This window comes from Carcharodon carcharias, chromosome 20 (genome assembly GCF_017639515.1).
Source record: "Carcharodon carcharias isolate sCarCar2 chromosome 20, sCarCar2.pri, whole genome shotgun sequence".
Taxonomy (NCBI): Eukaryota; Metazoa; Chordata; class Chondrichthyes; order Lamniformes; family Lamnidae; genus Carcharodon; species Carcharodon carcharias.
The window spans coordinates 106665388-106678608 of record NC_054486.1 but is presented as its reverse complement, the minus strand read 5'-3'; the positions used below and the strand labels follow the sequence as shown (position 1 = coordinate 106678608).

The window sequence follows — 13221 nt, the reverse complement described above, 5'->3', positions numbered from 1 at the left end:
GCATTTTATTCAGCATCTCCAATACTTTTATAAGTAACGAGCAAAGGTGTCCAAAAATGTTTTTTTTTTTTTAAAGACAACATTTTAATGCCTCCTCTGATTTTTCTCCTTGCTGCGCCGTCCTGGAGATTAACCTTCAATTCCTGGAGGCTCCGGGGCAGTCCCTACCTGTTCCAAAACGACCGCCTGTGTTTCCGTTCCGAGTCCTAACTTGAAAGCATTCGCCATTGGTTACCCTGTAACTCTGCCCTCTTGCAGTGTCCCGCTGCCAGTTAGGCCTCTGTTAGCTCTAGTGCAGTCAAGCCTTTAGAGCCTGGTTCAGCTGCTGCGTTTGTGCTTCCAAGGTTTTCGTCAGCTTCCATTCCTCGCGGTGTCAAGCGTCTATTTTGGGGTTACGATCAGAGGGACAATAAAACGTGTTTGGTACGATCAGAGGGATAATAAAACGTGTTTGGCTCTTGTATTTTTTTTTTTAACCTTCCAGTCGCCAGCGATGGACAGAAGCAGAGGGAGCTCTCGGGGAGTGCAGGCCACTCCAAGAGCCCGAGCCCAGATGGCACCCCTGCAGCTCACCTTCGCCGTGTTGAGCTGGGAGCCATGGCGTATTCCACCTCCGCCATCCACCTCACCGCCTCAAGCTCCACCCCCACCTTCAGCTACAGGCGACAAGTCCGAAGCAAAGGTAGGGTCTACGCTGGTCTTGGCCGGTATTTATACTCCACACGAACCTCCTCCCACCCTCCTTCATCACACCCTATCACCCTATCCTTCTCAAGTCCCCTCAGGATCTTAAATGTTTCAATACGCTCGCTAGGCTGGCCCAGGTCAGTTTCTGGTCAATGGTAACCCCCCCCCCCCCCACACTGGGCCAGGATGGTGATGGTGGGGGGGGGGGGGTTCAGCGACGTTGATGTCATTGAATGTCCAGGTTGGTGACAGTCCATGCAAGCGGGCATATATAAAGAGTGAGAGCATGCCACACGTTTGTGAAAAAATAGAGAAAACATGTCACGTGTATGTGCAAGACAGCATGTCACGTGTGTGAAAAACAGAACATAATGTGTTGGGGTGAAGGGAGGTTGGTCTCAGCTGTGAAACCCCCCCCTTTTGGTCGAATAATGTGGCAACATTTGCTGGCTACGCATCCTGAATTTAAGACGGGAAGAAGGATTTTGGGGGTTGGGGGAAGAAGGTGGAAAAATAAGAAGTTTTTGTCCTTTATAATGGACAGTGTTGAGTAAGATTGGTATTCAGAGGATTAATTGGTATTCCAGAGAGTTGTCCAGTCATGACCGAGAATGAGTTTAAAGTGTGCACAGTTCATTCACAGCCTCTGTCAATGGGAACTTAGACTGAAACCAAGGAGGGTTTCCTAGCCAGGGCTAGCTGAAACATTTTCAATGTTGAGTCATCGTGTGTAGGTGTCACTATAAACAGCTTGAGTCAGTCAACCTTTTGTAATCTGAACAGGGTGGAAAATGTGTTTTTTTTTAATAAAAGCCCCTTTGGTGAAATGATGGGTCGCAGCCAATAATGCCGATCAGTGGGATGGTTGAGAAGTAGTGATCGGGTGCGGGAATTTAAAGGAACTATGAAGAGGGGAAGTAGGGTGTGTGGAATAACCCAATGACACAGGTGGAAGGTGAGTGTGGGGGAAGGGAACAGTGCTTTTGGGGGAAAATGGGGATGGTCTCTCCTGCACAACTGGGCTGCTACACAGCCCAAGCAAGATGGTGACTGTTCCAAGCAATTCAAGAAAGACTTGCATTTCTATTGGGCCATCCATGACCTCAGAACCTCCTCGAAGCTCTTTCCAGCCAATGAAGTGCGTTTTGAAGTGTAGTCTCCGTTGTAATGTAGGGAAAGCAGCAACTAATGTGTGCACAGGAAGCTCCCACAGACAGCAAAGTGATAATGACCAGATAATGCATTTTTAATTACCTTGGTTGAGAGATAAATATTGGCTGGGACACCGGGCAGAGCTCTCCTGCTTTTCTTCGATCGGTGCCACAGGATCTCTTACATCCATTCAGATAGTTTGGGCAGATTATCACAGACAACGGGAGATGTGATTATGACATGCGAGAGATGCGCAGGAGAATTGAGACAGCCAAGATCGGCTTTGTCAGAATGAAGGAGCATTAGCATCAAAGAAACTGAACCCGAATCTGAGGAAAAGAATGCTGAGCTGTTACATTTCGTCACCTCTGCTACACACCTCAGAGACGTGGGCAAGAAACGAAGAGACTATTGATAAACCGAATGCATTCAGGATGTGGACATGCGGGAGGATGTTCCGCATTCCCTGCAATGGACAGAAAGGGCGGGATTTTCCAGCCCCGCCCACCACCAGGATCGTCCGGTCCCGCCAAAGGCCAACAGACTTTTGGCTGGGCTGCCATATCCTCTGCAGCCAATCCCGTCACGGAGGAGCCGGAAAATCCCGGCCAAAGACTCATGGCTAGAAGACGGAGAAAATTAGTGCATAGCATCAATGAGAGAAAGATACAGTTATTCTTCAGCCACATCATCCTGGCAGACTGTAGAGAGAGAGTCATTGGAGGGAAAGATCAACAGACAATGTAGGTGAGGGAAGCAGAGGAGAAAATGGATGATGGATATAATGAACCAGATGTTTTTGACTTATACAATGGACTGGATAGAGTTGGCCCAATGTGGACTGTGTAAAGGCAGCACAGGATGGACAGAGGTGGAGATCCATGGGAAGAACAATTGAATTGAGAGTGTCGACAGGGCCTCACTTTAGCATCTAACCTAACATCTCCACTCCTTCAGTACTGCACTGGAGTTTTCTTTTTAATTTATTCTTTCATGGGATGTGGGCATCACTGGCAAGGCCAACATCTGTTGCCCATCCCTAATTGTGTGGCTTGCTGGGCCATTTCAGAGTCAACCACATTGCTGTGGGTCTGGAGTCACATGTAGGCCAGACCAGGTAAGGACAGCAGATTTCCTTCCCCTAAAGCGACATTAGTGAACCAGATGGGTTTTTACAATAACCAATGATAGTTCCCGATTTTATTAATTGCATTTAAATTCCACAAGCTGCCATGGTGGGATTTGAACCCACATCCCCAGAGTGTTAGCCTGGGCCTCTGGATTCCTAGTGATATTACCACTATGCCAGCATCTCGCCTTGACCCCGAGAGCCAGCCTAGATTTTGTGCTCGAGTCTCTGGAGTGGGATTTGAACCTTAAGCCTCTGACTCCAACAGGAGAACGCTACCTGTGGAGCTGTGGCTGAGGCCCTGGGAGGAATGGCAAAGATGCAATTCAAGAGAAGAAACTCAAAAACAGTTAAAAATCCCTAGGAACAAATGACATTAACATCAAATGTTGTGGCTGGTTACCAGTTTCAGACGCGTCTCAGAAAGGTCTCAACCACCTCACATGTAATGCATTATACAGACACAAACAGACCAGTCCACTCAGAATAAAAGCCCATGAAATCTCCATCAACAACCACTTGCTTCTGTGTAGCACCTTTCAATGTATTAAAACATTTCCAGCTGCTTCACTGGAGCAGCTAACAAGCAAAATTTGACACTGAGCCCCATAAGGGGATATGAGAACTGGCGATTAAAAAGCTTTGTTGAAGGGAGGTTTTAAGAATGACAGCTAGAGGCGTGGAAAGGATTAGGGAAGGGAATTCCAGATGTTGCCGCTGAGGCAGCTGAAGACTTGGCCACCGATGTCCAATAGGATGAGCCTCCTAACACTGCGCTGCTACAATTGCGACACGCCTTCCATCGAGCTATAGCGGGCTGGCTTGGCAGCCACGAGCCCACAGTCGAGTTTGAATGCACAACCTTCTGACTTAAGGAGCAAAAGAGCGACCCTCTGGATAAACAGGCCGTAGTCACCCATGAAGATCGGAGATGAAGATTCCTTAGACAGAATGAACAGCTGTATTTGTAATGTTGTGCAGCTGCATAGGAAGAAGCCCCAAATTGTGGCAAGAATGGAGATGGCTAGTTAATTTCCCTCATTAACCCACAGCTCGAAAAGGACCTGTCGTTTGTAACTATCCTCCACTCACTGCATTTTGCTGGAGAAATAATCCTGCTTTTACTGGGAGATTTTGCTGCAGTTTCAGTTATGAGCTCTGTTTGCTGTAGTTCATTTCGGCTCTTTTTAAATACCTCTGTTTGCTAAGTATAAGTAGACTTGGTTTGCTATATAGTCGACACTCCCAGCAAAACCTGCTGTAAGTCCCCCCAACCCACCTCCAATTTATTGGCTGACACTGGTGCCAATAACAAAGTTCAATTTTGTAAAATGTAGAATAGTCTTATAAATAGAAATTTGCACCATTATTTGCTTACCTGGGTGAAGCAAGATCAAAAACTGATTACTTCTCTCCTCCTTTCTGTCACAATTCTTTACCCAATAGGTTTTAACTCTGATGACGATCTCCGGACTCAGTCACTTGAAGTGGAGTTTCCCAATAATGGGAGTGCAAGCCTGGGTAAGTCATTGAGATTTTCCTGCTATGTTTTGCCCAATGTCAATTAACCAGGTTTAACTTAAGGACACTCATGTCGCCCCCCCCCCCCCCCTCCCCCTGGCAGCGGGGGGGTAGGCCCATTCCATGCAGGAAGCCTGGCAGCTTTAGCTGCATGGGCTGGCGTCAGGCAAGTTGGGGGGAGTGGGGGTGGTGCGGAACTTCCTTTGCAGGGCCCATCAGGGGAACCAACCCAAAGCTCATACTCCCCCCCTCCCCCCTTTTGTTCTCCCATCTCCACTGGCCTCTCAAACCTGGCCCCTCACCACCCTCACTGGAGCCTGCCAACCTGACCCTGGCAGGCAATACCCCCCCCCCCTGCCTTACCTGTGATTCCAGACTCCTCTTCATCGGGGGCTGGTTGTAATCCCGGCAGCAGCCACCACTCCCGCCCTGGCGCTGCTGGGACTGACTATGATTGGCTGGCAGCTCTCTTAAGGTGGTTCTTCCTCCTCAGGTGCACGTCGCTCCTGGTGTGAAACTCGTTTGCCGCAATCACCGGGATTGTGGCGGCTTTTTAGCTGGAGGTGGAAGACCATTGTACCCCATAAAATCCAGCCCTGTAAACAAGGCGAATGTCATTCTGATCCCCGGATGATTACAGACCAGGGGGCGCTCCTCCTACTCGCCCCATCTGTGGTTGGAGAAAGATTTCTATTTCTCCAGCAATTTCAGGACCTCAGGAAGTCCCAAAGTGCAGAACAGCCAATGAAGTGTTGTCACTGGTGTAATGTAGGAAATGTGGCAGCCAATTTGAGCACAGGAAGCTCCCAAGAACAGCAAGGTGCTAATGATCTGATCTGTTTTTAGTGATGTTGGCTGAAGGTTAAATATTGGCCTTCAAACACCAGGGAGAACTCTGCTCTTCCTTCGATTATAGTTGGTTCTTTTATATCCCTTTGACAGGGCAGGCGGTGCTTCTATTTGACACCTCATCAAGATAGTGCCTCTGACAATGCAGCACTCCCTCAGTACCGCACTTAAAATGGTCACCCTAGATTATGCGCTCAAGCCTCCGGACTAGGACTTTAAGCCACAATCTCCTAAATTGGAGGCGCGAGTACCTGGGACTAGTGACTGGTTTGAGTTGTGACAGCAATGTTCTTGGGAGAGGATAAAACCGGCCAGCTAATTCCCTTTGCAGCCTCGAGGCTTAGCAGTTTGGAGAGTAACTGTTCCAACACAGTCCCTGTGCCAAAACGCTCAATGTTTTGTTTAAATAAGGCTTCAAAGTGTCAGCAAGTTTAGACACTTGCCATCCCTTCCAAAAGAAAATGAGGCCCCATAAATCCCACTGGAAGCTGTTGCTGTGATGTACACTTCTGTCCGTAAAACACTGAAAAATCTGAGTTGGTCAGTGGTCGGGGCTTTTTGCATCCCTGGTTCCTAGTTTGCAGCATTGATATGGCCCGTTGGAACTCCAGAACCAGCGCTACACCTCAGTAAGCTGTGCGCTTTCAGACCTTTAGTCTCTTAACTCTAAAACCTACACAATACCCTGCTTTCTTCATACGAGTCTACTGTAGATGACGAGAGGGAGAAAGGGTTGCGGGTTAGTGAGAACAGCAGCAAGTAGAATCGAACTTTTGTGAGGATTCTGACTCATGTACCTGGATTTTAAAGGATCCTGGTGTTAACACCTGGCAGGCCTGGTGTGGTGCAGTGGCCAGAAGCTCTGGATTCAAGTCCCACTCTAGGACTTGACGGCCACAGAAGGCGTGTGCATAACGTGGCCAAACAGGTTGATTATCAGCCTGTAAATCCTTCCAATAGGCCTTGTTAGCAGGTGGCAAAGAGGGGGGAGAGTTTCCTGATCAGCCATACTGCAAACCACTGCAGTACTTTACCAAGCGTAAACCATCCGATGGAAGTCCATGGTCACCTGTTAGGGCCATGGTACCTGAAGGAGGAGGAGGCTGTTAACACCTCAACAACTTGCATTTATATAGCACCTTTAGCACAGTAAAAAGCTTTGTAGGAGTATTAATCAATGCATTATTTATGTCTTAAAAATCCAAGACTAGTCCCAATCCCAGAATTTGGCAAAAAGTAGCTCTGTTGAGTTTGCAAATTCATTCTTATGTGAAATAAACGGCACAGAAACAGATGCTTCAGCCCAAGCGGTCCATGCTGATGTTAATGCTCCACTCAAGCCTCCTTCCATAATCCTGCATTCCCTTCTCCCTCGTTTGCTTATTTAACCTCTCCTTGAATGAATATTCTTCTAAAATTATAAATAAGAAGATTGAAATCCCAGCCACCTAGTCAAGCCTCCTCCTGCCACAGTCTGCTCAACACTACCTTAGTCATGGACTCCCTCACCACAAGGTCTCTTTCATCCCTTCCTAACAATGAGCATCCAACACATCGATTATAATTATTTGTTCTCATACTGCAGGCATCTCCGCCAAGGCAGGCATTTATTGTTCAGACCTAGATGCTCAACTAAATGTCTTGTTAGGCCACTTCAGAGGGCAGTTAGTAGTTAACCATATTAGTGTGGTACTGGAGTCACGTATCAACCCAGAGCAGGTAAGAAAGGCAGGTTGGCCTCCCTGAAGGATATAATTAAACCAGTTGGGCGTTCTGCCATGGTCTAGTTTGAATGGTGGAGCAGGCTCAAGGGGCTGAATGGCCTACTCCTGCTCCTATGTTCTTGCAACACTCTGACAACTTCATGGTCACTTTAACTAACACTGGCTTCGTATTCAGAATCATAGAATGATACAGTGCAGAAAGAGGCCATTCAGCCCATTTTGCCTTTGCTGGCTGTTTGGTAGAGTTATTTGATTAATCCCACTCCCACGCTCTTTCCCCTTAATCCTGTAAATTTTTCCCCTTCAATTACTTATCCAGTTCTCTTTAAATGTTACTATTGAATCTGCTTTCTCCAGCTTTTCATGAACTGTATTTTCAATCACAATTCACTGTAAATAAGAAAGATTTGTTCATGCTGTCTCTGGTTCTTTGTCAATCATCTTAAATCCCTGCTCTCTGGTTATCCACCCTTCAGTCACTGGTAACAGTCTCTCTTTATTTACTCTGATCAAACTGTTGATGATCTTAAACACCTCTATTATCTTAACCTCTTAACCTTCTCTGCTCTAAGGAGAGAAGGTTTCTAGGTCTTTATCAACTAAGTTAAAATTTTCAAACAGCCCATGATAGGATTGCATTTTATTAATACCCCTCAGTATCACAGTGTAATATTTATTGCATACTTGGTGTTAACTGAGATGGAGGGGTTATCTTATGAGGGAAGGTTAAGCAGGTTTGGTCTATGCTCATTGGCGTTTCAAAGAATGAAAGGTGATCTTATTGAAGCATATATGATTCTGAGGGGACTTGATATGGTAGATGTTGAGAGGATATTTCCCTTTGTGGGGAGTCCAGAACCAAGGGGGGGGGGGCACGGTTTCAAAATAAGAGGTCTCCCTTGTGAGATGGAGATAAGGAGGAATCTTTCCTCTCAAGAGGATCATTAGTATTTGGAAGTTGCCTTCGCCAGTGGGCAGTGGAAGTTGGGTCATTGAATACACTCAAGGTTGAGTTAGACAAGGGAGTCCAGGGTTATAGGGGACAGGTTAGAAAGTGGAGTTAAGGCCACAATCAGATCAGCCATGATCTTATTGAATGGCAGAGCAAGCTTGAGGGGCTACTGCTGCTTCCATTTCTTATGGTAGAATTTGAATTCAATGAAAAATCTGGAATTAAAAGTCTAATGATGACCATGAAACCATTGTCGATTGTCGTAAAAACCCATTTGGTTCACTAATGTCCTTTAGGGAAAGAAACCTGCCGTCCTTACCTGGTCTGGCCTACATATGACTCCAGACACACAGCAATGTGGTTGACTCTTAACTGCGCTCTGAAATGGCCTAGCAAGCCACTCCGTTCTCAAGGGCAATTAGGGATGGGCAATAAATACTGGCCTAGCCAGCGAAGCTCCCATCCCATGAATGAATAAAAAAAACACTCTTTTTGTATGTGCTACAGATCCTATTGAGAGCAGACTGGAGAGCTTCAGGAGTGACAACCAACGAGTGTCTAGTCAAGACCTTGGAGCTGGCCCCAAAGAAAACTATCCTTATTGTTCCAGTTCGGTTTTGCTTGCTGGCAGTAAATCGGACCCCATGATATCACAGAGGAGGCCAGGATCCTACAGCACGCTACAGAGGGTGAAGGAGAGCCATCCTCCCAGCCGCCCCAGGGCATCCTCACCTGGCAGTGAAATGGTGACATTGGAGGAGTTTCTACAGGAGAGTGGGCAGTCGCCAAACAACGTAAGTAACTCTCCAGAGTTCTCAACCTTGTGCCCTGCTGACGTGCTGCATTGAAGCCCATCCCTGGTTCACTTCCCAACAGCCAAAAGTGACTCCGCTTCCCATGTGAGTCAGCCTCTGTTATCTTGCTGTCCCATTGAAAGGAAGAGACTTGCAATTGTATCGCAACTCAGTTACAGTGACGCACAAAAGGTTAATAGATAAAAGAAGGGCTCATATGGTCTCCTCCTTCTCCTATTTTTAATGTTTTTATGTCCTGTTATATGTCCCAAATGTCTGAGTGCTTTGAAGTGTAGTGAATGTCGCATCATTTTTGTGCAGAGCTCAGATTCCCTCCTCCCCCAGATGGCAACCAGATGAATAATCTGTCGTTTTGCTGTCATTGAACAAGGAGCACTCTCGGTCATGACATCATGGGAACCACCACACACACAAACACACACACACACACACACACACACACACACACACTTATCAATTCTGCGATCCTGGAAATGACCTTCTCTCCTTTGATCAGTGCCGAGATTTCTTTAGGACATCCCGCTATCCTTTGAAGAGTTCCCTGGGATATTATACCAACTAATCTGACGGGTAACGTAGCGCTCCCTCAGTACGATGCTGGCATATCAACGTCAGTTCCTGGGCGGAATATTACGGTCCCGTTGTGGGGGTGGGGGGTGGGGGGAGGGGGGAGGGGGGGCGGGGGGGAGGGAGACAGCGCTGGAAAATACAACGAGCCGTCCAAAAGCCCATCGACTCCGGCGGGACCGGAAAATCCCGCTGACGGGTGTGGTGGGGGGGGGGGCGTAAAATTCCGGCCAATGGGTCCAAGTTCCCACATGGAACTTGAACCCACTGGAAGGAAGGGAACTCGCATTTAAAGCGTGTCTTTCAGCACCTCGAAATTTTCCCAAAGTGGTAGCCACTGGTTGTGATGCAGGAAACGTGGCGCCTGATTGGTGCACAGCAAGATCCCACAAATAGCAATGCGATCATGACCAGATAGTTTGATTTTATTGATGTTGGTTGAGGGATAAATATTGGCCAGGACATCAGGGAGAACTGCCCAGTGCTCTTCTTCAAAATAGCGCCATGAGATCTCTTACAGCAGATGCGTGGCACCTGCGACAGTGCTGCACTCCCTCAGCGCTGTTACTTCTTTTTTATTCATTCACGGGATGCAAGCATTGCCAGCAAGGCTGACATTTTCTGTCCATCCCTTGAGAAGGTGGTAGTGACCCGTCTTGAACTGCTGTCGCCTATGTGGTGTAGGTACACTCACAGTGCTGTTAGGAAGGGAGTCCCAGGATTTTGACCCAGCAACAACAGAGGAATGGCGATATTTTTCCAAGTCAGGATGGTTGTATGTGGCATAGAGGAGAACTTGCAAGCGGTGGTGTTCCACTGGGGAGTGCCAGTCTGGATCGCACGCTCAAGCCTCTGGAGTGAAGTTCAAACCCACAGCCTTCTGTCCACAGAGAGTGCCATACACAGAAATGGCCATGAAAGCTGCTGAATTATTGGCACAATCCTCTGTCCTGACTGGAAACTGCACTTTCATATCAGAGTGACCACAGGCTAACTGGAGCTGCTTTGGCACCGTCTTTCCAGGAACAGTAAGAGAAACGTGTTACGCAACAGGCTGCATCCTGTTCTGAGTGAGCCGGTAAAATGCAAAATGAGTCACCACTTTGGCAGCTGAATAAAACCATTGGTCACTGATCTGCTGAGGATTTACAAAGACTATATACACAGTACTCACAGATGTTCCCACCGATGCCCTGTAAAATTATCTTTACTCTAACACATTAAACCCTTTGTGTTAAAGCCTAACACTCCATTTGCTTTTTTGTTTTTTGGAATTTATTCTTCTATGGGGCTGTGGGTATCACAGACAAAGCCAATATTTGCTGCCCATCCTAACTGGCCTTGAACCGAGTGGCTGGCTGGGCCATTTCAGAGGGGCAGATAAGCGTCAACCACAATTTTGTGGGCCTGGAGTCACATGTAGGCCAGACCAGGTAAGGACGGCAGATTTCCTCCCCCAAAGGGGCTTTTTACAACAGTCAGTGATAGTTGTCATGGGTCACCCATTACTGAGATTAGCTTTATATTCCTGATTTTATTAATTGAATTGAAATTCCCACCAGCTACCATGGTGGGATTTGAACCCTTAACCCCAGAGCATTAGCCTGAATTACTAGCCTAGTGACATTACCGCTACACCACCATCTTCCCCTAATTTGTTCTCCGTTCCATTTGCTTTTCCAATTGCTTGCTGTATTTTCATATTAACGTTGTGTTTATTTACAGGAACACCCAAACCCACTTGAATATCAAGGTTTCTAAGTTTCTCACCTTCTTAAAAACATTCTGTGTTCTCATTCTCCCTGCCAAAGTGGATGCATTCACACTTCACCACATTATATTCCATCTGCCATCTTCTTACCCACAGGCCCAACCTACCTTTATCCCTCTGCAGCCTCTTTATGCCTCCTCATCACTCACTCCCAGAGATTTGGCACCTTCTATTTAAAGCAGACTTGTCCAATTCAGTGCAGCCTGCCCAACTTGTTGGACATTCAAACTGACTTACATTTGATAAGTGCTGAACAGCTGGTTTTTCCCTGCATTTGCTGCTGATAGGCTCACTAATGCAAATGCAGGGGGAAACTGGCCTGTGATTGGATGAGCAGCAAAGAGTGGGAAGGTAGGTTTTTTTTGGGGGTACCTTCCAGGGCCCAGAGCATGAGGAGCCGGAGCAGGACCCAGGCAGACCGGGGTGGGTTGTGAGGTAGCTAGGGCGGGACCCACCAGCGACTCAGTATGTGAGTGAATGGAGATTGTATGAGAGTGAATGTGAGGGATGGGGGAGAGAGAGAGCGTGAGAGTGGGGTGGGGGGGGAGAGAGAGAGAGTGTGAGAATGGGGGAGAGAGAGAGAGTGAGAGTTGGGGGGAGATAGAGAGAGTGTGAGAGTGGGGGGGAGGGAGAGAGAGAGAGAGTGTGAGAGTTGGGGGGGGGGGAGAGAGAGAGAGTGGGGGGAGAGAGAGAGAGTGAGAATGGGGGCACGAAGAGAGAGCGGGAGTGGGGGGAGAGAAACAGAGAGTGTGGGAGGGAGAGAGCGAGTGTGTGGGAGGGAGAGAGCGAGTGTGTGGGAGGGAGAGAGCGAGTGTGTGGGGGGGAGAGAAAGAGAGAGTGTGGGGGGGGAGGGAGTGAGTGTGGGGGGGGTGGGAGAGAGTGAGTGTGGGGGGGGAGAGAGTGAGTAGGGGGGGAGTAATTCCTTCTCACCCAGATCCCTCTGCACCGAAGCATTCTGAAGTTTCCCTCCATTTAAATAATAAGTCTCCTTTTTATTGTTCCGTACAAAATGGATAACCTCACACTTATCCATGTTAAACTCCATCTGCCAAATTTTGGCCCATTCACCTAACCTGTCCATATTCATTTGTAACTTTCTTATTTCTTCATTGCAACTTACTTTCCCACCTATTTTGGTGTCATCTGCAAATTTAGCAACAGTACCTTCTATCCCTGAATCCAAGTCATTAATATAGATTGTAAGTAGTTGGGGCCCAAGGACCGAACCCTGTGCCACCCCACTAGTTACGGCTTGCCATCCAGAAAAAGACCCATTTATCCCAACTCTCTGCTTTCTGTTGGTTAGCCAATCCTCTATGCAAGCTAATATATTACCCCTAACTCCGTGTGATCTTATCTTGTGTATTAATCTTTTGTGCGGCACCTTATAAAAGGCCTTATGGAAGTCCAGATATACTACATCTACAGGATCCCCATTATCCACTTTGCTTGTCACATCTTCAAAGAACTCTAGCAAATTAGTCAAACACGACTTATTTAAGGAAGGATGTAAATGCATTGGAGACGGTTCGGAGGAGGTTCACTAGATTGTTACCTGGAATGAGTGGGTTGTCTTATGAGGAAAGGTTGGACAGGCTGGCCTTGTTTCCACTGGAGTTTAGAAGAGTGAGGGGTGATTTGATTGAAGTATTGAGGAGGAGATGCTTGCTGCCTTACAGTGAATAAAGGTAGATAAATCCCCCGGGCCTGACATGATATTTCTTCGGATCTTGAGGGAGACTAGTGTAGAAATTGCAGGGACCCTGGCAGAAATATTTAAAATGTCCTTAGCAACGGGTGAGGTGCCAGAGGATTGGAGGGTAGCTCATGTTGTTCCATTGTTTAAAAAAGGCTCCAAAAGTAAACCAGGTAATTACAGGCCAGTGAGCCTGACGTCAGTAGTAGGTAAATTATTGGAAGGTGTTCTGAGAGATCGGATATATAATTATTTGGACAGTCAAGGGCTGATTAAAGATAGTCAGCATGGCTTTGTGCGTGGTAGGTCGTGCTTAACGAACCTTGTAGAGTTTTTTGAGGAGGTTACCAAGAAAGTA

General features: G+C 47.2%; 1 protein-coding gene across 1 annotated transcript in view; it reads left to right on the top strand.

Moving 5' to 3' along the window:
• ccdc88c (coiled-coil domain containing 88C) overlaps nucleotides 1-13221 on the top strand; it is a 236155-nt gene that overhangs the window by 212059 nt on the left and 10875 nt on the right. Inside the window, exons 25-27 of the mRNA XM_041214940.1 lie at nucleotides 485-682; nucleotides 4415-4489; nucleotides 8522-8808. Of these exons, the coding sequence (XP_041070874.1) occupies nucleotides 485-682; nucleotides 4415-4489; nucleotides 8522-8808 (560 nt within the window). The remainder of the gene's footprint in view (nucleotides 1-484; nucleotides 683-4414; nucleotides 4490-8521; nucleotides 8809-13221) is intronic.